Here is a 24,644-nt window from a genome sequence, read left to right as displayed (position 1 = left end):
CCAATTTGCTGAACATATTTTCCTAAATATGTTAAGATTTTTTAAACTCCCCCCCTCTCTCGTTTTGCTAGTCCTGGGGCTTGAGCTCAGGGCCTGAGCACTATCCTTTGGCTTTCTCAAGGCTAGAGCGCTACCACTTGAGCCACAGCACCATTTCTGGATTTTTCTATGTTTGTGGAACCAAGGAGTCAAACCCGGTTTTCAGGCTTGTGAGGCAGGCACTCTACCGCTAGATCAAACTCCCGGCCTTTTTAAAAAAATTCTTTGTGGCTGAAAATACCATATGGTCTTCTCCACTCATCTGCTGATGGACACAATGTCACACCCATACAATGGTTGTGAATAGTCCCGGCATAAGCATGTGTACACAGGTATCTTTCATACCTTCTCTTTGATTCCTTCCGTTAAATGAGTGATATATCAGGATCATAAGTTTGAATTGTTTTGTTTTATTATCTTTAACTAGTTGTACACAGGAGTTCCTATTGAACAAGGCAGTTTAAGAATACAATGTATCTTGATCAAAGTCCTCTCGGTCAACATTCTCACCCATCTTTCCCTTACCCACTCATTCCCTCAATTTTCAGTTGTTTGAAAAGTTTATACTGATTTCCATAGAGATTGTACTAATTCACATTCCTACCACCAGTTAACAATGATTGTTATTCCTCTGTATTTTTCTGGGAAATTGCTCTCATTTGTTTACTCATTAATTGCAATATAGTTGTGATTTGCTGTGGACAAATCTAAATAACTTAAAATAGTCCATACATTGGCTGACTCCTGAATGCTATGATAGCATACTGTGGTTACTTTTGCTACAGCCATTGAACAGTTAGATGAGGCAAGAATCTTTGTCTACTTCTTTAGTTTTAAAATAAGTAGACAATGGGGGAAAGGATGGTCTCTTCAACAAATGGTGATGGAAAAGCTGAATGTCTATGAGCAAAATGATAAGACTGGCTCCTTACTATTGTAATTTGTATTGGGAATCTCCCTTAAAAGGCCAAAGCATTTAAAAGATGGATCTGGTTTGGTGCCATAGAGAGGCGGTAGGCACTTTGAGAGGGACAGGTCCAGTAGAAGGTTTTAGGCCTTTGAGAAATAACTTCCAAAGGATTTGTGGGACTTCAGTATCCATCTTATTTTTTCATTGCTCTAGATAGATAGATAGATAGACAGATAGATAGATAGATAGACCAACCTATATCTATTAATCTATAGATACAAGCATATCTCTATATACCTATATCTCTATTAATCTAGATAGGTAGACAGACAGATAGATGATAGCTATATGGATAATACATGTTTCCTCCCTCCTTTTCCCCTCCCTCCCCCTAATGGCTTTGCTCTGGAAGGCTCCTGCCATGGCATGTACCATCAGCACAGACTCAAAACCAGTCTTAACCTAACTAATCAATCTTAACCTAACCAACCAATCTTACATTAATCAACCAATCTTAATCTAACCAACCAATCTTAAACTAAATCTTCTAAAATTGTGGAAAATAAAAGGTTTCCTCATACCAAATTAGTTGTTTCAGGTATTTAATAGTGATGGAAAGATAACTAGCACACATATCTTATGCTATGCACCAAAATCAACTCAAATTGCATTGAAAATGTAAACATTAAGATCAAAAACCATAAAAGCCCCAGAAGAAACGTAAAGGGAAAGCATCATGGCACTCCTCTGATCTTGGTGGTGACTTTTTTTGATTATAACCTTAAAAGCAGAGCAAAAGGAAAGTTAAGCAAATGGAATTACAGACATCAAGCTTAAAAGCCTCTGCACAGTAAGGTAATTAATAACATAGATATGGAAGCTCAGCTATGGAGATAAATAGACTACTGAATGTTACTCGGCTTTGAAAACCATTTCTGTGAGCATGGAAGAACCTAGAAAGCATTATGCTAATGAAGCAAATCAAACAAAGCAATGCAAATGTTGCATGAATCATCTATGTGTAGGAGTTAAAACCATCAAACTCAATAGAAGCAGAGTTTATATCAATTCATACTACGTCTGATGGTAATTAAAAATCAATTTCTTTTCTTTAAATCACCCTCTGAACATATAATAGATGTATCATCCTCAAGGAGTTTTCTCTACAAACTTTACCCCACACAAATGATCACAATAGGACATAGACTGGATAACTCTGGGTTTCATTTCTCCACAATAAGATGGTGTTGAACATAAGGCACAAAGGAAATTATCAGTGGCTATTCCCCAAGCATGCTGTTTTCTGTTATCACTGTCATCTAGAAATGACATAACTTCATTAGCCTTAACAATCATATATGTGAATTTATGGATATTGCTGAATGGTTGAGTTGTAGGGAAAAAATTAGAGAAAAATGTATAAAATATAGAAATCGCTTGCAGGGTTCCAGAGAGGCTCAAGTTGTTGATCACGGTTGCAAGTGATCTTGTTCGCCAGGACAGTTCCTCAGTCAACGCCATATTCTGCAGGTGTTATCCTTGCTGCCTAATAAAACAAATCGCACCTGAGAGAATGTATTTCTTCGTCATAGTTCACCTTCCCCCTCTTTTGACAGTTGGGCATTTTCTGGATCACAGCTATTAGCACAGTGCTAAATACTCTAGATCCTCAGTGTCTATACTAGGAATCCATATCCTAAGAAGCTCATACATATTCAAAATAGTTTTGTTGCCCCTGCTATCATCCAGTCATAAATCCAGCAGGTTCACAGCCTTCAAGTTCTGACACCTGGAATCACTGCTGCCATCAAGTGGAAATGTGACTATCTCCAGGTTTAGTTGAGGAGGGGTAAGACTTTTCTAAGTTCCTGTAGAGTTTCCCCAACATTAGTGAGTGCTTCTGGGTCTGTCTCCTCCAGAAGAGTGTGAGAAAAGCAATGTCTCTAAGAATTGCTCAAGTCTACAAAACTGCACACTCTGCAAAATGACACCTCGCATTTAAGAAAAAAAATGTAAGGTTCATGAGACTGACCAGTTTTCTGACAATTTGAATTGTTTTTAAGCCAACTTTAAAAATGCATCATATTAGTGGTTACATTGCTATTGTTATTAACTCATGATACACTTCTGATCATTAAAAAATTGCTCAATAGGTGTTGACTTTCTCCAGATGTTAGCGCTTTAGTCTGGAGATATGTGAGAAGTAGCAACTGAGCTCAGAAAAGGTATCTTGGCTGAGATGATGAAAATCAACTCTGGACAGCTGTGGTATTGACTTGGTTACTAATACTAACTGACATCCACTCATTACTAACATTTTTGACCCATGAAGAACTAAACGACTGTGATGACCAGAGAAAAGGTATCCCAAATTCGTAACTTATCCGGAACAATTAAAACTCAGCATTCACAAAGCCATGAGCCGGGCTCTTCCCTCACTCCTGGAAATCTTACTGCAACTAAAATTAAATAGTAGGCGCTGAGCATGGTGAATCATGCCTCTAATCACAGCATTCGGAGAAGTGAGGCAGGGGGATCACAATTCAAGACTAACCTCAAATACACATCAAGACTGCTACCAAACAATCCATAACAGGAATCAGTGCTAGGCCAGGGATGCTAGGAAATGGGAGAGGAATGTGGAGTTGAGCTCCTTCAAGTACTTAACCTGGAAATTCTAGCATCTAATGCAAAAGGGAAATCAAGTCCACAGAGGCTGTTTCTCCCCTACCTGTAATGACGAGGTTGCCTTTGTAGTTGAAAGCACAGGAGAAGATTTCATCGGTGTGCCCCTTCAGAACCTGGAGGCACTGGCCCGTTTGCACATCCCAGATCCTAGCTGTCCTGTCAGAGCTGCCAGTCAGGAGTCGGTTCCCCTGGGGGTTGAAAGAGATCTGCAAGGGAGAGCCAAAGGAGGAAAAAAAAAGATGATCCTAAGTTTGTGAAATGGCCTCAAAAGGTTTTGGTCAGAGAATGGAACAACTAACCCCAAGCGCCTCCTCAAGCTGGGTTAATTGCTTCCTGATGGGAAAAATAATGCAGGGACCAAACTAGGAAAATTGAAACCCACATGGAAATTGCCCGCCCTTTATAATTCTAAGGATGAAAACCAAAACTCCACTTGTGTATTCTTCACACAGCTCTCCTTCAAGAATAAGTGCTAGCCTTCTCCACTGTAGCAAAGAGATAGGGTCTGTGAATAAACACACAATGCAGACCATCAAATGCAAACCTGAAGGTCATCTGTACAAGAGGACTCTAAGAGAGAAGACACAGATGCCCCTTCACTCAAGGCCTAGAGTGTGTGAAAGTCCAGATCTACAGAACAATATTTCCTGTGAATGTTTGTGCAAGGCATTATCAAATACAACCTGAGTTGTAATCACACTTCGGCCCCTAGGTCCCCTCCTCTAAGGCATAAGGCTTTAGGTAGATAGGGTTCTGCCTTCTTCATTGTCACTGTTTACCAGCCACCTGTACAGTGTCCCTAGCAGAATACACCCTCAAAAAATGTGCTTGCTGAATGAATACATACTTTGGACACCACAAAAATGCCATAACCACATAGCAGTTCTATAAGTCATATGTTCAGTTAACATGCATAACAATCGAGTAATATAGAGTTTGACAACTACATTCACACAGTCACAAGAACACATGGGTATTTGTTGAGGAATAGTGCTAGACATGGCAATAGTCACCTGCCTTTCCATTCTGGCTCCCCACTTTGTCTTTCCCACCCCTCAATTCTACCCACTGTCTCTCAGCTTATGCAGAGGGCAGTTTTATTACTGTAGCCTCTGGCATGGACAGGCTAGAGAGCAATGGTCCCCCAGCACCACAGGACAGAGGAAGGAGGCACATGAACTGTGCAGGGGATAGCTGCAAAATTGACTTCCGAAACCTGAAACCACCAAGCTTACATTTACATATGGATAGGATGGAGACAATGTCAAGGATGAGAGCTAGGGCTTGGGCTGAGCTGGGAAGTGAGAGGCCTCAACCAAGAAGGTTCTACTGTGTTCCGTGACCCATGAAGATGGCAGGTCCCTGAATGAGTGGCTCTGTGCCGTGAACAAGCTTTGGGGTCACAGTTCATGTAAAATCTTAAGACAGTTTGGTTGTTTCAAAATAGGTAATCGTATACTTCCCATGTTCTGTATTTGCAAAAAGTATTTCCTTAATTGCATCTAACTGAGAGAACACATGGAATTGAATGGGGGCGGGAGAGGGAGAGGAGGTATAATATAAACTCACATGCCTACTAGAAGCAGAAAGCACACTTTATAACCTCCAAAAATTATGATGTTAAATATTTTCAACTAACTAAAATATCTGTCAATGATTGAATACAATGCTTTCTTACAAATTCTTATGTTTGTCAGAAATTATTTATCATGTGAAGCTAGAAAGAGAACATGTTTGCAAATCAAATGTTTTAGCAGGGCACTGGTGGCTCACGCCTGTAGTACCAGCTCAGGAGGCTCAGACATGAATAAACAGGGCTGTGGCTCAAGTGGTAAAGCACTAATCTCAAGGAAAAGGGAAAAAAAACCTCAGGGACAACAACAAGGCCCTGAATTCCAAACCCAAGGCCTGGACAGACAAATTAATTAATTAAGCCTTTAGATAATGATTTCCAAAGAAAAGTGATACAATTAAACAAATTCATATCTTGATTAAACTAGACCTACTTTTAACACTGCATTTTATGTATCAACATATATATCAACATTTGGCCAATTGAATAAAAAGATTCAAATATTTTTAAAAGAAAATTAGCTGAAACCCTTTTATTCCTATTAAGTCAATTATATACAAGTGAAGTTTGCCAAGTCTGATGAATTTTTAACTGTTGTGCAAAGACTAGAAGGAAAGTCCACTGCCATATTCAAAGAAATCTAGGAAATATAGGCAACAACAGAGAGTAATTTTAGTGGAACAAATTTTTGTAAGAGGTCTAATGAGTTGCCTCAAATGGATGTGAATTTTAAAAATAATGATCCGGTTGGGCATGGTAGCATACCTCTCTCATCCCCTACTGGAGTGATTGAGAAAGAATTTTGAGTTTAAGATCCATATAACCTACATATAGAAACTATGTCTCAGAATAAAAGAGAGCAAGATCAGATAGATAGATGATAGAGAGATAGATAGATAGACAGACAGACATGACTTAGAGTAAGTAAAACAATATACTTTCTCTAACATGTGTCTCTGTTAGTTCTAGCAGTAATAAATGAGACTACTTGGGACTTACATCTTGCATTCATCTGTGTCTTCTTTAGATCAGCCCACATTATTTCTCTGCTTACTCACTCCACATAAATAAATATATTAGGTATTTTAAGAGGCAAATGACTAAATATTTCAGTAAAAGGAATAATTCCTAACCTATTTTTCCTACTTCCACTAAGCATACTGTTTACATCTGAAAGTAAATAACCCTGTTCAAAATGAACAAGTAACTCACCTTTGAAATTTCACCTTCATGGCCTTCCAATTTGATAATGCATTTTCTTGTGGCTGTACAATAAATTCTTGCTGTCCCTTTTTGAGAGGGGTGGGATATGTGTCAATTCATCTGAAATGTAGAATTTTGGACCAAAGATCTTGAATTACCTAAATATCTATCCTTTGACACACAAACTCTGTGCTGTCTTCTTTCTGTAGTGAGAATCACACTTAATCTTCTAAATGTAAGCTGTTCCCACTGCACAGAGAGAGTGAGATGGACTTCCTTTATGTTCTGGCCTTGGAAAAGATCATGAGTTCCAAAGTAGATAAATGGGTGTTGGGGTGAAAGGAAAAAAGAAAGATTGTAAAGGGAAAGAAAAAGGATCAAAGCAAGTTTCAGAAGACAAGTTATGCGACACACTTAGGCACCCTCAAGATGAGGCAGGAGTGTGGTGTCTAATTAACCATCAGGAAAATGAAGCATGCAATGAAATCATACACTTGGGAGATTATGGACACATGGTAATATGATGTGCTATCCTAAAAGAACAGCATAGATACTCAAATCTTAAATATGCCAAGTGTATGAGGTAGATACAGTCTAGTATCAAACATGGATATCAAGGAGATAAAAGCATAATTGCATGACCTTCAAGGACATGGTACAAAAACAATGCAGTGGGCCAGGAGTTTGGCCTAGTGGTAGAGTGCTTGCCTAGCATGCACCAAGACCCAGGTTTGATTCCTCAGTACCACATACATAGAAAAAAGCCAAAAATGGTGCTGTGGGTCAAGTGGTAGAGCTCCAGTGCTTGAGAAAGTCCAAGGATAGTGACCAGGCCCTGAGTTCAAGGCCCAGGATTGGCAAAAAAAAAAAAACAATGCAGAATAATCATGATTGTTGGACAATACGGAGTACATGGGCATAGTAGATAAAGACAGCATTATTGGCGGCCTACATGGATGTAGTATGGCACCACTTACATAGTTATCAATAGAAGGACATAAGCACTGTACAGAATCATACATTGTAACCAAAGATCATGTGAAGCACTGGTCACACAGGTGTATCACAAGTGCTTGACAGATGTGGTAGCATGGCGTCTCAGTCGTGAAGATATCATTCAGATGTATTATAGTACCAGCAATGGAGCTGTCAGGCTGATGAAGCTGATATAGCATCACACATCAACATAGAGATGACCCAGAGCATCCATCCCATCATGTGGATTTACCACAGAGGTGACAACATTCAGGTGTTATCAAGGAGGTGACAGACAAAATATGGTATCCTTGCCATTTCAAGAATATGGCATGGACACGCATTGTAGTGGCACACATCTTTTTGGAAATAAGCCACATGGCATTTTCACCATAGAAGGATCTCAGAAAGATCCCCTATGGGCTAGAATCATGCATGTGCATCGAAGCAAGGCATACATCCCTCCATAAGTCATCCGTGCACATAAAGAGATTTCCTACCATCGGCGGAAGCCGTGGCAATGAGCTTTCCAGTGTAATCAAAGCAGCTGTCCAGCACTTCATCGTCATGGTCTGTTAATGTCGTCACACATTTCCCATTGGTAGCATCCCACAACTACAATTAGAAAAAAGAAAAACAGATTTTCTGTCTGAAATGTGAGAGTAGGCTTTCTGACATGCTTATGGCTATGAAGTAACTGTGCCCAAGCTATGAGTCCAAGCTCCACTGTTCAAGTATTTTTTACCTTGACTTATGACAAGAGACCACTGCAGCCAATCATCTGGCTCGTATTTGTCACAGCAGAAAAGATCAAGACAAGGTTCTCTGGATCTATTACCCCATTAAGGAAAGAAAAACTTTCCAAGTGTATGCTTTAGTAATTGGAGTAAAAGGCTCCTCTTTACATAGGAAAGACATTAAATATTAAAGGGCTTAATCCCAGGCTACCATGCCAGAAAATAAAAAGCATGTACTACAATTAATATATAATTGAATGTTAATTTCAAAGTATAAAGGCTTAATTACCTTGTGTGGAGGCAGAGTTGGTTACTGGGGATGAGCTCAGGGACTCTGCCACCTCAGCCACACCCCCAGCTCCTTTTGCCTTTTAATTTGCTTTTCAGAAAAGATCCCATCACTTTTCCCTGAGCCAGCCTTGAACTACAGTCCACTATCTCCACCTCCCAAGTTACTGGGGTTCTAGGTGAGTTCCACCATCCCTAATTGAGTAACCATTCTTTCACATTTAGAGGCCAAGAGAACCATGCTAATCAAAATGTAAGGAATGAGTAGCAAGACATTAACCAATAGTGATATGACTTTTAAACTAGACACCAATAGCTCATGCGTGTAATACCAGCTGCCCAGAAGGCTGGGACCTAAGGAGGATGGTTCAAAGTCAGCCTGAGAAGGACAATCTCTGTGACTCTTACCTCAAATTAACCACAAAAAAGCCAGAGGTGGAGCTGTGACTCAAGTGGCAGAGTCCTATTCTTAAACTCCAAACTCAGAGATGGTGCCCAGGCCAGGAGTTCAAACCCCAGCATGGGCTCCAAAATAATATATATATATATATACAGATATATACATACATACACAGATATATACATACATATACATATTCTCGCAAAACACCAGAAGTGGAGCTGTGGCTCAAGTGGTAGAATTCCAGCCATGAGCAAACTAAAGCTTATTAAGATCATGAATCCCTGAATTCTAGCTCTAACACCAGTATGCGCGCACACACACAGGCCACACACACACACACACACATATAGAGGATGTTCTTTACTAATAAGATCTCCCCTACACTTGATACAATTGAAGTTGTTTTAGCACTTTATCATTTCTTTTAACTTGGGAAAGCTGACACTTGAAATAAATAGGTAATTATACACATATATGTATGTAACTTCATATACTAACTGCCTACTATCTTTGAAATTTGTTAGTGTTTTGTGACTCCAAAGCAAAGCTCTTTCTCGACCTCACCATGCAGGTCTTGTCCACAGAGCCTGTTAATATGAGAGAGCTATCCCAGTTGAACGTTGCACTGCTGATCTCTGCACAGTGACCAATCAGGGTGTACATCTTCCTACAAGATGGAAGAGACTCAGGTTAGCGAAAGGTTCTTACTATGGTATACGCCCATGAGAAATGAGATCAAGCCCATCTGTACGACTGAATTTTGTTTTTAACAAAGTACCTCTGGTGTTGCAATACCAGATGGTTCTGCTACCCCTCAAAAGGAGCTAATGATTTTTAATGAAAATGTACTTAAAATTTCATCACAAGTAACATTCCTCTATCTGACTTATTTCACCTGAATATAATTTCCTTCAGTTCCATCCATTTTATGACCGGATTAGTGAATACTGTGTGAAATATCACACTGTAGCCTATGAAATCATGTACAATTATTATACATTCATAAGTGCACAAAAGTTTGGGGAAATGGAAATGCTAAGTACCTTCTTGATCATTACACATTGCACACATGTCAAATGATCACAGTGTATGCCATAACCATGTACAATTAAAATACTAATGTTACTTAAGAATAAAAAGTGATGATTCACAAGTTAATAATAAATATTACTTCCAATAAAACTCCAGAAAGGAATGGGTAGAAACAATTGTCGATCCACACACAGAAAACTGAAACTAGATCTTACCAGTCACCTTGCACAAGCATCAAGTCAAAATGGATCAACAACCTCAATGTAAGACTGAAACCATGAAACTATTACAGGAAGGAGTAAGAAAAACATTAGGGCTCTTTGGTACACACAGAAACTTCCTGAGCAAAGATGTAAACGCTACAGAAAATCAAAGAAAAGCTGATATATGAAATTGCATCCAGATAAAAACTTTTGCTGGCAAAATGCCTAGCTAACAAATTAAAAAGACATCCTTCAGAGTGGGAGATTTTTTTCAGTTACATATCAGAAAATAGCCTAATATCCAGAATGTACAGAGATTAAAAAACTAAACCCTCAGGGCAGGAATGTAGCTTAGAGATAGAGTGCTTGCCTAGTGTGCAGGAAGCCATGGGTTCAATTCCTCAGTACCACATTTTTAAAAAAGCCAGAAATGGTGCTGTGGCTCAAGTGGTAGAGTGCTAGCCTTGAGCAAAAGATGCTCAGGAACAATGTCCAGGCCTTGAGTTCAAGCCCCAGAACTGGCAAAAAACAAAACAAAACAAAACTCAAAGAATCAATCCAATTAATAAATGGGCTAATCAGGTTAAGTGGAGACTTCTCAGAAAAATTAGTAAAAATGTTTGACAGACACATGAAGAAATGCTCAATGCCTTTGGCCATACAGTAAATACAAATCAAAACAATCCTGGTACTCCAGCTCCCCCAGTGAGAATAGCTGCTACAAAGAAACCAAACAAGAACAGATGCCAGACAGGGTGTTGCCAAAAGGGACCAATAACACATTGTTGGTGGAAATGTAAATTTGTCCAACCAGTCTGCATGGAGAGCCTAGAAAAAATTAAATGTGGAACTACTCTATGATCCAACAATTCCACTCCTGGACATTTATCTCAGAGATTATAAACCAATATACAGTAAAGCCATTAATACAACCATGTTTAATACAGCAATATTCACCATAGCCAAGATATGGAATCAGTCCGAATGCCCCTCAATGGATGAATGAATCAAGAAAGTGTGTGTGTGTGTGTGTGTGTGTGTGTGTGTGTGTGTGTGTGTACAATGTAGCTTACTCATCAATTCGAAACAATGGTGTTATATCATTTGCAAAGAAATGCAAGGACCTAGAAAAAAATGATGCTAAGTGAAGGAAGTCAGGCCCAGAGAGGCAAAGGGATTTGTTTTCCCCTCATATGTGGAAGCTAGAATTTGTTTATAAATAAATAAGTAAATACATTGGGTGGTATGCACATAACAAAACTAACTGAACTATGGTCAATTCAGAGGAACTCAAATAGAGTAATTTCCCAGAAAACTAAATGAAAGGTCAACAAAACAAACACCAGGAAATTGGTACTTGGAAGGAGTGGGGGTGGGGCCAAAGATAGGAAGGTGGAAGAATAAAGAGAAGATGGGGCAGGAGGAGGGGCGGGGGGGGGGGGAAGGGTTGAAGTCTGAAATTCAATGCATGTCCTACAAAAGAAGAGTAAGAGAAGACTGATATGGATGGGGGAGGACCATGAGAGGTGACATTGGTAAAGACACATTGTATTCATAAACTGCTTTATTTAATGGCAACTAATTTGTACAGTGACTTAAAAGATAATAAACACATGCCAATAATATTTTTAAATAGCAAATATAATCTGAGCCCCTATGAGTGTTCACACACACACACACACACACACACTCACATACACACACACCTATATTGGAAACTACGTATCATGTGACTTTTTGAGCATATCTTGGTTTGTTCCCCAAAGAACGAATCACTACCAAAATGCAGACAAGTCCAAGAATGAACTTTTACCATATAAGTATGCTAACTTCATTGACTTTCCTAACAACTAGGACCAAAAGTCATTAGGAAGAAAACTGAAGTTCCTGGACTAACATTTACTTTGGAGAATTAACTGAGTTTCGTTTATTCCTGATACTCATGCCTGTTCCATGACTAGACATCATGAAGATTTGATAAGATAGCACACGGGTATGCCACAGTCACATCATCCAAGCTCTTTTCATAGCCTGTCAGTATTGCACAGAACTGAAAGAAGACACTTATTTTATGCATCAGAGATGTCAGCAAAGAATTTAATTCGTTCAAAATTTTTCAGTAGGTCCTATTTCTGTAGAATGCACAGCACGATTACTAGATAGAAGTTTAAACTAATAAGTCACACCATCAACCTCAACACGATTCAAAATGACAGGAAGGGTGACATTGGTCAGGATGCCTTGAATGCATAAACTGACATGATGACATGAAACCCTTATACAACTTAAAGATAATGACAAAAAATTAATTACCTTCCAGTTGCAGTGTCCCATGCTGCAACGGTGTGATCAAAGGACCCTGTGATGATCCTGTTTCCTGAGGTATCAAATGACAAGGAGATAACCTCTGCCAAATGTCCCTAAAAAAAAGTATTTGTCATGTTTACTAAGTGACAGAACAAATCTGACACAGAATGTCACTCACAATCTAGAGAATGACTAGAAATGCACACAAATTTCTTTCTGGGATGATGAAAATGTTCTAAAAACTAGATTAGGTGACAGTAAAATATAGACCTACACACCTAAAGTAAGTTCATTTGGATGCAATAAAGATGTTTGGGGGGTTAGGCATCAGTGTCTCTTACAATCCTAGCTACTTGAATGTCTGCGACCTGGAGGACAGCAGTTCAATGCCAGATCAGACCCTCTCCAAGAAGAAAAATCCATGAGACTCTATCTCTAAAACAGCTGGCAAAAGCCAGGCTGGTGGCATGGGTCAAGTAACCCATGACACAGGAGGGTTTTAAGACTGGCAGGAGAGGAGAAAAGGATACACTGTGGTCTCTGTAAATAATCCTCTGGGATGCTGCCCTACACTTCTGCTTCTCCCAAACAGGCCTCCTCTCCTCTTAGTCCATCTACAGGTCTTAGACATCTACAGGTACCGAGGTATCGTTTATATGGTTTAAAGAATCAAGCTCATCAAAAGAAACAATTGTCTGACTTCTCAATTATCCTTAGCAAGGCTCTGGGACTGTCAGCCGATCAATTGTAACAGACCATAAACCAGTGGTTCGAAACCGCTTTCTAACTCAGTGTTAATTTTGTACCAGAAACACAAATAGGAATGGGCCCAAACGGCCAGAGTGCTAGCCTCGCACACCTACCGTCAGAGTGAACACTTCATCTCCGTTCTCAATGTCCCACAGTTTGGCCGTTCTATCCATGCTCCCAGTGGCTACCACTGTGCTTTGAGGGTTAAATGATAAACACACCTAAATCACACGAAATGGAAAAGACAAAAGCACTTTAGAAGAATAGACTTTAAAATTGATAACTGGCAACAGCAACACAAAGCCTAACACACCGAGATTCTACTCGTCTTCACCCCGTTCACATCCTTTGCTTTAGGCCACCACCTCTGCTCAGTAGTTCATTTCCAGGGTCACACGGAGGCTTCCTCTCCTGACCTCACTAGCAATGCCAGGACCAAAGAACCAGCTGCCCAATAGATTCCTATTGGGGTATCACACGGGCTACTTCTTCAAAGTCAATCGGCATAAACTGACACATCTTTTATGTAGAATTGATTAATGCCACTCTCAGTGACCCAGGATTCCCAAACCTAAGAATCCTCCTGAGTACCCCAATGCCAAACCTCTCTTGGCATCCGCACCCGCCTTTGGCAAGCCTTCAACATTTGACAGCTGGAGAGGAAAAAGACCTCCAACTTCTCCAGACCTGTGACCCCAGATGCCTCCCATCTCTCCTTCCCACCAACCCAAAAGCAAGCTCACCTGGCCAAGTTGAGCATACCCTGCCCTCAGTGGAAAACTCTCAAAGCTGGGACATTATGTGAAAGATAAAGTCGAGTTTTCCTGTCATGTTACAGGGCTCTCTGCAAATCTACAGTTAGCCCACGCCTCCTTCCCTCATTCCATCCACTCCTGTCCTTCAATCAGCTTTGACCAGGGTACAGGTGGTGCACCACTCTGGCCACTGGCCAGTGGTGTTCCTTCCACCTTCTGCCATCTCTCTGTGTTTCCTCAACTTCCTCCCTGCCCAAGAACACATGATCCACTCTTTCCCATGTCCTCTGAATGCCTGGTCGACTTGTACTAGACTTTCAACCCATCTTGGAGGCTACACATTGATGCCTCCACAATTCAACCAAAAAAACATCTCTAGGGGACAAGATTGTGTCCCTTTCTAATAGTGACTCCATGCATAGTTAACATTTAGTTAACTATGTCTTGGAGAGAGGTCGTTGATTATGCAGCCAAAACTGTCTTCTAGGAAAGGGAAAATTCCAAGAAAGTGTGATGACATGGCCACTCTCTAAAGACCATGACTATGTCTTTTTCTAACCTTGGGAGAATTACTCTCAAGGCATCAGCAACCTCAATTGAGCTCTCAAATGGGAAAATATCACTTAGGCTTACTCACACGCAAAACTGAGCTATCATGTGGCCAGGGCTCTGAACCGGAAGTGCCCCCCAGGGGCACCCTGTGTCTGCAAAGTTCCTTGGGTACAGTATGTGTTCTCGTTGGATGAATACACGGTGAATTCAAATGGGGAACAGAAGCAGTTTGCTCCTGAAATCAGCAGGCTGTTTACATTTCAAGCCAGGGCTTGTTCTGCAGGGCGCCAATTCTCTCATTAATTGGTGGAGGGCAAAGGCCTCCCAGAAATGAGAGCTATTTAGAGCCTCAGACGGTCTATGCAAATGCAAATTCTAAAATAATAGGCCTGTTTTACAGGACACACACAAAAAAATCATTTTTAAAAGCACACACATCCTCCACTCTAGCAGAATCAGTTCTTTAGACATTAGCGGATAGAAAGCACGAGGTGAGGTTGGTTGTTATACGGATATGATTATCACATCAGAGTGTCCTTAGGGCAAGACACTGCTCTTTCTAAATTATAGCAGCACTGCCAGCTATGATCTGCATCAACTGAGAGTGCTGGGCTTGAATTTGAAAACAAAGTATACCACCACTCTGCTTCCATAGTCGAATCCTAAGAGGGAGATGCAATATAACATTTCCTCTTCGTTTTTTCTTATTTTTATTTTGTGTTATCATTGAGTAGGTGAACAAAGAGGTTGCCATTTAATGAAGCAGTTCATAAATGCAATGCATCTTAATCAATATTTTAGCCCATCCTTCCCAACCCACCCCTTCCCTTCCCTTTCTTAATTTCGTAGTCTATAAATTACACACTCTCTCTCTCTCTCTCTCTCTCTCTCTCTCTCTCTCTCTCTCTCTCTCTCTCTCTCTCTCTCTGTCTCTCTCTCTCTCTCTCTCTATATATATATATATATATATTATTGTTATTGTAGAGGTGATACATAGAGGAGTCACAGTTTCATACGTCAGGTAATGGACAATGTCACTTAATCCCAACTCCAGTCCGTAGTTTCCAGTAAGCATCACTGCTCTTTGTTCAATTTCTGCCTGCCATTTCCGTGCTCCCCCACCCTCCAAAAGACAGATAAGCTAACAAGCAAAAGGAAAAGATGAGCTGTGAAATATACTCACAATCTCTTTTGTGTGGCCCCTGAAGGTGTGGTAGCACTTTCCCGTCTCTGCACTCCAGAGTTTGCAAGTTTTGTCGAAGGACCCGGTGGCAATTTTATCACTGCAATTTTTTAAAGTGTGAATGTTAAGACTGCATTACATGATACACTGAACTAAGGACAAGCGGCGCTCAGGTGTCGACATAACTTAGATGATCACTTTCAAGATAAGCAATCGTATATCTGCTTCAATTAATAACAAAATAATGTCTCATCTTCATGGCATCCATTCATACCAATTTTTAATTAAAATAATGAAATATGGCAAAACCTAGGGAGATCCTGTAAATAGCTATAAAGGACCAGTGACATGAATAGGAAAGGAGAAAATTAGAAGAGAGACAGAAAACCTGCCTCTTGCCTATGGGTATTGTGGTTCCGAGAAGTTAGGCAGTGAGAAACTCCTTGGGAAAATGGTACTTTTCTTGTTGCAAGAAGGTTGAAAGTGCAAATTGACAAAGTAAGTCACTTTCAGACAAGAGACACGCCATGCTGAATCTGTGGCTGGCATATGTTCCCACTCAAGAGGAAGAGTTAAATTAGCATAGTTAATCTTGGGTCTTAGCAGTATTTTTTCTTATTGTACGCCTGGGCCACATTTATCACTCATAGCAAGTCATCAAAATGTCCCCACAAGAAAAAGGAACCCTACTACACTGCTGGTGGGAATGCAGACTAGTTCAGCCACTCTGGAAAGCAGTGTGGAGGTTTCTTAAAGAACTGAAAATAGACCTTCCCTACCATCCCACCATACCACTTCTGGGCATCTATCCTGAACATCATGACCCAAGATATGATAAGGACACCTGCTCACTTATATTCATCTCTGCACTATTCACAATAGCCAGGTGATGGAAACAATCCAGATGCCCTGCTGCAGATGAATGGATACAGAAAATGTGGTATACATACACAATGGAATTCTACATAGCCAACAGACAAGATACATAATGGCATTCACAGGGAAGTGGATGAATCTAGAGCAAATCATGTTCAGTGAGACAAGTCAAGACCTAAGGAACAAAAGGTGCATGGTATCTTTAATATGCGGCTATTAAATCCAAAGAGTACAAGAGCAAGGACTCAATAACTGCATACCCAAAGCTATGGACATGGTAATGGAAATATAAACATAACTATATAGACATAAAAACCTATGAATCTATAGACATAATATTTTATTTCTTAAATTAATATGTTTCTATGACATAAAAACCCTTAGCCTAATTTTGATTAAGTTCTAAATACTAAGTCCCAGTGATTGTAAATAGAGATTCCCTTCTTGCACACTTGTTTGTTAAACTTGTCATTTAAAATATGATGTAAAAATCAACGTTAATAAATTCTTTTAAAAAATATATATGAAAAAATATATATAAAAAATTGTAGTTAAAAAAAATGTCCCCACAGTTGAGTTATCTTGTGGTATTTTTTTAATTTAATTAATTAACTAGTTAATGAAGTTTTATTTTTGAGACAGAGTCTCACTATGTAGTCCAGGCTGGCCTCAAACTTATGATCCTCCTGCCTCAATCTACCAAATGGTGGAATTATAGATGGGTAAACATACCTGACCTTTTAAAAAAAAAAAAAGAATCAACAATGTTTTGTGGGTTTTTTCATTTCTGCGATGCTGAGATCAAACTCAGGGCTTCATTCATGCTGAAAAGGAAGCCACCCCACAGCCCTTGGGCTTCATTTACAGAGGATGTTTGTTGTGTGAAAGAGATCTTTAACTCAAGCTACACATCGGAAAACAAATTATCTAGGACCAAGAGAGTTACTGTCCATAACAGCGCTTTATTCCCCTGGTCCCAACTCCCAACCTGGTGCTTCTGTGATTATTTGGGGTAAAGATTCTTCCTGCCCAGGCTCCAGGAGAGCTTTTTCCTAGAGAATACCGCCAAATCCTCTGCCGGCTGGACACTCTGAAATAGCCTCTCCCTTGCTACCCAATCCAGGCATCTGGGCATTTTCCAACTATTGCTATCGCCTTCAACTTCTGCTCAAGATCACATCAAGGCCTCCTGAGTTACCTCAGTCCATTTGTTCAAACTCTTCCCCTGTAACACCACATCAGTCTCCAGTTGTCACTGTTTTCACCAATGTCCATTATACCAAAGTATTCTCTATGTCTTCATGATAGCATACTATACAAGATGCTACGCATATCAACATTTTTATTTAAAATTACTTTACTAAATCAAAACTTACTCATTACATACACAGCAGTACATGGCTGTAATCCTAGCATTTGAGAGTCTGAAGCAGAAAAGTGCAAGTTGAAGACTGGCAAACAGGATTTAAGAAAACAAACAAAACTCACTCCTTACCTAATGCATAAAATTAATAAAAAAACACTATTAAGTATTCATGATCCCTCTCTCCCTCTCTCTCTTTCTCTCCGCACACACAAACTTTTTGTCACACACACAAATACACACATAAAGAGACATGCACATACAAATGCACATGGGCACACAGGTACATGAACTGATGTGCACACATAACACACACACACACACACACACACATACACGTGAACACAAGCTCCATCTTATTTTTGATAGTTGTCTTAAACTTACTTTGTGGAAATATTCATGTCACAGGAAAACATGAAAGCCACTACTCTTGTATACAATTAAATCATACAACTAAAATTTGCACAATTAGGCAGTGGGCATTTTCACCAGGGGCACGTAACAGAATCTACTAAAATGCCACAGCATACACCTCTCCCTGCTATTTGCCGGAGAAAGTTAGTCCCAAAGAGACACCAAATAAAAAGATTGTATCTATTGAGTAGACTATTAAAAGATATGGTATTATGTTATAGGGACTGCACTGCAATAAAATGAAATGGGAATTACACCAGCTATAACACAAAATGACTTATAGTTCCAATCACATTTCTCCCACTCACAAGGTAATATTATGAATGTTATCATTCTCTAGGATGTAAAAATCAAAGGTAAATTTCCTGGACGCTGACTATAACATTAGCTGTTGGAATGTTCCAATTAGGATGGATTATACCCTCATGAGTAATATGCTCTGAAAATGTAACATCTAGGTCTAGATATCATTTCCATAAACTATAGTGCAAAATTCTATTTACATACATCTAATCTTTTTTTTTTTTGGACAACAGCCTTTAACTCAGGGCCTGGGCATTGTCCCTGAGTTCTTTTGCTAGCACTCTATCAGTTTGAGCCATAACACCACTTCCAGTTTTCTGGTGGTTAAGAGTTTTTGGTGGAGATAAGAGTTTCATGGACTTTTCTGCCGGGCTGTCTTTAAACTGCACTCCTCAGATCTCAGCCTCCTGAGTAGCTGGGATTACAGGTAGCTGAACATCTAATCTTGATAACCCCTCTGCTCCCTGTGCCACTCTGCCCGAGAACTTTTTCTTCCTCCTCACTAAGTGTTTTGCCTCCTGCTGTTTCCTACCACCAAATCTCCCAACCCCTTCTCTCTGCCAAGAAGACCTTCAAAAGAGCACGCTCATGGCTCTTCCTTTGTTTATAAACTACATAGCAACTCAGCCCTGCAGAAATAAGGGCATTCGGATAGTGCCATCTGGAAACCCCAAGAAACTACAGCCCATCCTCCAGTGGTCCTGGGCATCCACCACCCATGGCCCCCTCAGACTGAAACTCTGATCTTACATTTTTCTATAACAGCGCTCAGATCACAAGAAACCACTATGCTCTTTTCCCTGTCTTAAAGCATTTTCTGTTTTGTTGTGGTCATTTCTCATAGAAAATGCGCCAGAATTACTGAGCCAGTTGATGTAACAACTCATTTCTTGGTGGACTATCCCTTTAAAACAAGATGTATGTTTAACTTTTTTATTCAATTGTACCTTCATTTCCTAATCTATTGATAGAGGCCTTTCAATTGGCTAAGCTAAAGAATTGACACGGTATGAGTTAACCGAACTAATTCTTGTCAAACCTCTATAAATCCTGCTTTCCTTTTCTTTAAAGAGACATTTGCAAAAAGATCTGTATGTATTATGTTCCCAGGTTTTTGTAATAGGCTGGCTAGATGAACCTTATTCTTTCCTGCAATTCCATTTAGGAACATTATTTTTTTTTAAAGATTTACCTTTGAGAACCACAAACATTCTTTGTTAAGTGGCACCTCTTTTGTACATCTACTTAAAGATAATAAGAATTTTTTAAGCTTTTTTTTCAACACTCTCCCATTCCATTGGTGTGTGGAACATTTTAACACAACAATTCAGTAATGCAGTTTCATATCAAGTTCTGTAATTAAAGTTGAAGGCACAGCTTGGTGAACAAATGCAGCTCTCTAAGCTGAGGACCTCACCCTGGGAAGAGGATTTTGCTGTGTGTGTGTGGGCAGCCTCTCTGGTACAAACACCCAGTAGACGTTGGCACATGTAGTCTGCACCCTGCGTCATGAGGACAGAAAACACCTCGCTCCCCAGGCTCTTCTAACCAGAGGTTGTTTAAAAAATAATCCCTTATTGTACTTATACTGTTACTTAGCACATAGCCAAGTGCTGCCAGAGTACACATTTCTTCCGAATGGAGAGAGGTGAGCCGTGGAGTATGTTACATCATGGCGCCCAGAGCCATCCCTCGCCAACAGCCACAGCTGTGCAGGGATGCAGGCTGGCCTTCAACTCCATGTTCTTGATGCAAATCTCCCTATTCCTCAGGTACTGAGCATGAAGGAGGCACTGGAAGGCCGTCGGTGTTGCAGCAGACAGCCAGGATGTGTTAATTGTCGTCCTTTAATCCCCCCATCCCCGATGCTGGAGACCCGAACATGTGACTTAATGAACACACAGACCCGTAGGGGTTGTTGAAGGCGATGGTATAGACCACGTTCCCGTGGCCTTCCAGGGTGTGCAGCTCTTCACCCGACGTGGTGTCCCACACCTTGCACGTCCGGTCGTAGCTTCCTGTGATAAAGCTAGCACAAGGAACAGAACACAGGATGAGAATGGAAATGTGTTCGTGAAGACTCACTATGAGCCGGGCGCGCCTGGCTCCCACCTGGGATCCTAGCTACTCTGAGGGTTGAAGGTCAAGGTCAGAGAGAGTCTGAAAGACTCCATCTCTAAATTAGCCAGCAAAAAGTAAGGTTGGAAGTGTGACTTCCAGGTGGCATGCCAGTTGGGCAAGCAAACAAAGTAAACAAGGTCAAATCCCAGTACTGTCCCAAAATAAATAAATAAAAAATAAAGACTTCGTATTTTATCTGTAGGGTGATAACTTCTTCGTTGGGTGAGTCTTTGTTTAGGCAGCTCTGGGGTTTGAATGCAAAGCCTCAGGCTTTCTGGGCAGAGGCTGTTACTGCCTCCAGCCCTCACTGCTTTTTTTGTCAGTCATGGGGCTTGAACTCTGGGGCCTGCATTCTGTCCCTGAACTTTTTGCACCCAAGTCTAGCGTTCTACCAGTTTGAGCCACAGTGCCACTTCTGGTTTTTTTCTGCCACAAGAGAAGAGTCTCTCTTATTGGAGATAACAGTCTCTCAGACTTCCCTGCTCAGGCTGGCTTTGAACTGCAATCCTCAGAACTCAGTGTCCTGAATAGCTAGGATGACAGAGATGGGACCCTGGTGTCTACCCTCATTGCATATTTTTTGAGACAGGGTCTTTCATCCTGCCTGCACCCATGCCTGAGAGTTTCCCTGATACCTAGGAGAACAGGCATGGTTTCTGCTCTCAGCTGAGAAGGGTCTCACAAACTTTTCTCTCTTGCCTGGCCTCATGCCACAAACTTCTCAGTTTCACTAGCTGTTGGGATTACAGACATCAGCCACCAATGTCTGGCTCATTTTCCTCTTTAATAATAGAAATTATGTGTGCAGAACAAATAAATTGAGAACAGTATCTAAATCCTTTGACTCAAAAACTCCTCTCTAGCCTGGTACAGTGGCTCACAACTGTAATCCTAGCTGCTCAGGAGACTGAGATCTGAGGATGGCGGTTCAAAGCCAGACCAGGCACTGAAGTCTGTGGAGTGTCTTATCTCCAATTAACCACTAGAAAACCAGAAGTGGTGCTGTGACTCAAGCAGTACCCTTGAGCTGAAGAGCTCAGGGTCAGCACCCAGGCCCAGAGTTCAAGTCCCAAGATCAACAACAACAACAAAAAACTCTATCATAAACCACAAGAGACTTCACCCAATAAAATGAAGAGAAATTCCATTTAGAATTGTTACATTCCTTTAGGATATATTCTTATGTGATTAGATAATGTGTACAATTTTAAGAAACTAAAAATATCACTACAGATGATATTATTGTCCGCCTGTGACATGGCATCAGTGTTGATGTGCCTTTTCCCCCACTCTAGCTTCTGCCTCATCTTTCCACTTTGTGTTTCCTGCTTCAGAATCAAGTTCACCAAATGCCAGCTCTACACACAATCTTGATGGCTCCCTCTTGTCCCACCCACAGACCCGAGCTAGATGGGGAATGAACTGCAGGCTCACAAGCAGTCCAGCTTCCGGGGGCCGTGGAGAACACAACTTCATCCCCATGAGCTAGTTCCCTGAATTAAATAATGCACAGCTACAGCTTCCTGAGATCTCAGCATGACTCCTACCCCAAATGCACAGAAAACTCAGAGCAGGGCGAAAAAGTGCTTCTTTATCTCTTCTGTACTAAGTAGAACCTGGGAACAGGGGAATGAACTCATAAGGAGTGTAATGATCTGGCCATCACTGCAATGGTTTTACAGTTTGATTGCTATGCAATGAAAATTAAAAGTGTCTTACCATGAGCCAGACTTGTTAAGAGCGACATTTGTCAATGGCAAGATGTGTGCCCGGAGAACCTTCAATGCAAGAAAAGACCATTTATTTTTGGAGTCACACCAAATTAAACTGGATTCATTAATTTTTAACTTCAGGTGAAGGAAGACATTCAGTGGGGTCAAATTTATATCTAACAAGTAGAGCATCTATTGAAACAAACCAAACATTCAGTTGATACAGATGATTGCAAAACATAATTGTTTCTGGGTTGTCCTTATCCACACCAATTTCTCTTAGGATAAAATTATGGCCATTAAGTAAGACACAAAGTAGTATTCATTTCCAACACTTTTTTCTAAATTACATTTGTTTTGCATGTATTTATGAACACTGTATATGTGATGCACACTATGTTTCATATGTACTTTATGCTTTATTATTTTTTGAATCCTAAAGCTTCCTGACAAGTCAGAATATATGTCATCAATTTTTCAATCTCTGCATAGTAGATAGTTCATAAATAATAATAAATAATGTATTAGGAGAGTGAATGGCTAGGCTGCATCAGTCTCAGTTACGTCAGCTGCCGGAGTATCACCATAATAGCTTCTCTTTTCAGTATCAATAGTTGTCCTTTTGTGAGACCAGAGTGGTGGCTCATTCCTGTAATCACAGACACTTGAGCTGAGCCATGGAGATCAAGAAAATGAAACGTCATCTCAGCCAAAAAGTTTACAAAATCCCCTCTCATACCTGGGTATAGTGTCATGGCCTTATCCTTCATCTAGACAGTGCAAATAATCAAGATCCAGGCCAGCCCAAGCAAAAACAGGAGCCACTTTCCCCAAAATAATTAAAGCAAAATGTTCTGGAGGTGTGGGTCAAGTGGTAGAGACCTTTGTGGCAAGCCCAAGGCCCTAGGTAAAAAGCCCCAGCATCACCAAAAGCATCTGGGTTTCCTTGACAATGTGCAGGCTGGTGATGGAGCTTGTATTTGAGGTTGAACAGTGCCACCTGCTGGAAAGAAAGACAGCCATCACCTCATCCTCTCCAGGATCCAGAGCTGATACCTCTTAAAGAGGCCTGACTATTGTACCAGCTGGAGCAGATATGCAAATAAGAATATCTATTACTATATTGAAAACATAAGGACAAAACCAGAACTATGAGAAGAAATTTTAGAATAAACTAAGTGCAACAGTGTAAATAATAAATAATATTCATGGAAACTACCAAATACTGAGATAACACAGGGAATGAAATTGCTTACAGTTCCTTTTACAGCATGGAATTATCACGATGAAACTGCCTTGTATTATGTTAATTTTAAAATAAAATTAAAATATAAAACATGTAAAGAATAAAAAAAATCTGGCTCACGCCTGTAATGCTAGCACTTGCTAGGCTGTGGCAGTAATATCTTGAAATCAAGGACCCTCGAGACACAGTCTCGAGAATCAATTTTCAAAAAACAGAAAAAGAAAGGAAGAAAGAAAAGAACCAGTTCTTAACATCCTCACCACGACTGACATTTCTACAGTAAACACACTTACATCACATTATATCATCTTGAAATTGTGTAAATCAAGAATATTTGCTGAAATAGTTTATTCCACATGAGAGGGAAAAAATGAGAAATGTCAATGTATTATGAAACACAACTCCTTAAGATGACTCTAGCTAGAGACTAATTTTGATAACTCAGTCACTTAAAAGTCATTTAATGGCAACGACTCTTCATGTGTATTAGTCATAAAGCATCAACACAGCGTCGATTATTTCACCAGCCTTCTCCTCCCCAGAGCTTTGAAAAGCATGCCTCACCTTGAAGAGGTAGAAGCTGTGGTCACTGTGCTGGGCGAGTTTCTCCTGCAGTCTTTGGACCAGCAGTGTAAGCTGCTGGGTTCGCGATGTTGTGATCAGGGGCTCTACTTTCTGTATCTCTTCTACCAAGGCCCCGACATCAGTGCTGAAAATCACCCAGAAGACATTTTGCATGTCAGAAAGTATATTTGGGTTGTCACTGCATCAAGAATCGCATTGTTCTAGGCAGGCACAAGAGTTAGAAATGTTAAAAGCACCATCTTGTTCTCCAAGAGATCCCTCAGAGAGGTGGGAAAAAAAAAACCCTCACACGAGTCAGTAAATGGCATGGGGTGGAGTCGAATTTTCTGGAATTTGCTAGAATTTTCTAGAATGACTCATCTCACCTCTTCATCAAGACCCTTCAAGTATATCCCACTGGAAAAAAGCAGGAAGTAATACAACACA

At 40.3% G+C, this 24,644-nt stretch overlaps 1 protein-coding gene across 1 annotated transcript in view; it reads right to left on the bottom strand.

Annotated features, from left to right (window-relative positions):
- Window positions 1-444: 444 nt before the first annotated feature.
- Daw1 (dynein assembly factor with WD repeats 1) overlaps window positions 445-24,644 on the bottom strand; it is a 37,367-nt gene continuing 13,167 nt past the window's right edge. Inside the window, exons 3-13 of the mRNA XM_090354951.1 lie at window positions 24,198-24,342; window positions 22,395-22,453; window positions 20,461-20,583; window positions 15,599-15,698; window positions 13,222-13,329; window positions 12,365-12,471; window positions 9,381-9,483; window positions 7,889-8,003; window positions 6,423-6,499; window positions 3,681-3,843; window positions 445-2,495 (exon numbers count right to left, since the gene is read on the bottom strand). Of these exons, the coding sequence (XP_090211077.1) occupies window positions 2,461-2,495; window positions 3,681-3,843; window positions 6,423-6,499; window positions 7,889-8,003; window positions 9,381-9,483; window positions 12,365-12,471; window positions 13,222-13,329; window positions 15,599-15,698; window positions 20,461-20,583; window positions 22,395-22,453; window positions 24,198-24,342 (1,135 nt within the window). The 3' untranslated portion in view covers window positions 445-2,460. The remainder of the gene's footprint in view (window positions 2,496-3,680; window positions 3,844-6,422; window positions 6,500-7,888; window positions 8,004-9,380; window positions 9,484-12,364; window positions 12,472-13,221; window positions 13,330-15,598; window positions 15,699-20,460; window positions 20,584-22,394; window positions 22,454-24,197; window positions 24,343-24,644) is intronic.

Source organism: Megascapheus bottae, chromosome 21 (genome assembly GCF_031878675.1).
Source record: "Megascapheus bottae isolate mThoBot1 chromosome 21, mThoBot2.hap1, whole genome shotgun sequence".
NCBI lineage: Eukaryota > Metazoa > Chordata > Mammalia > Rodentia > Geomyidae > Megascapheus > Megascapheus bottae.
The sequence above is the reverse complement of the archived record's forward strand: the minus strand, read 5'-3'. Positions and strand labels throughout refer to the sequence as shown.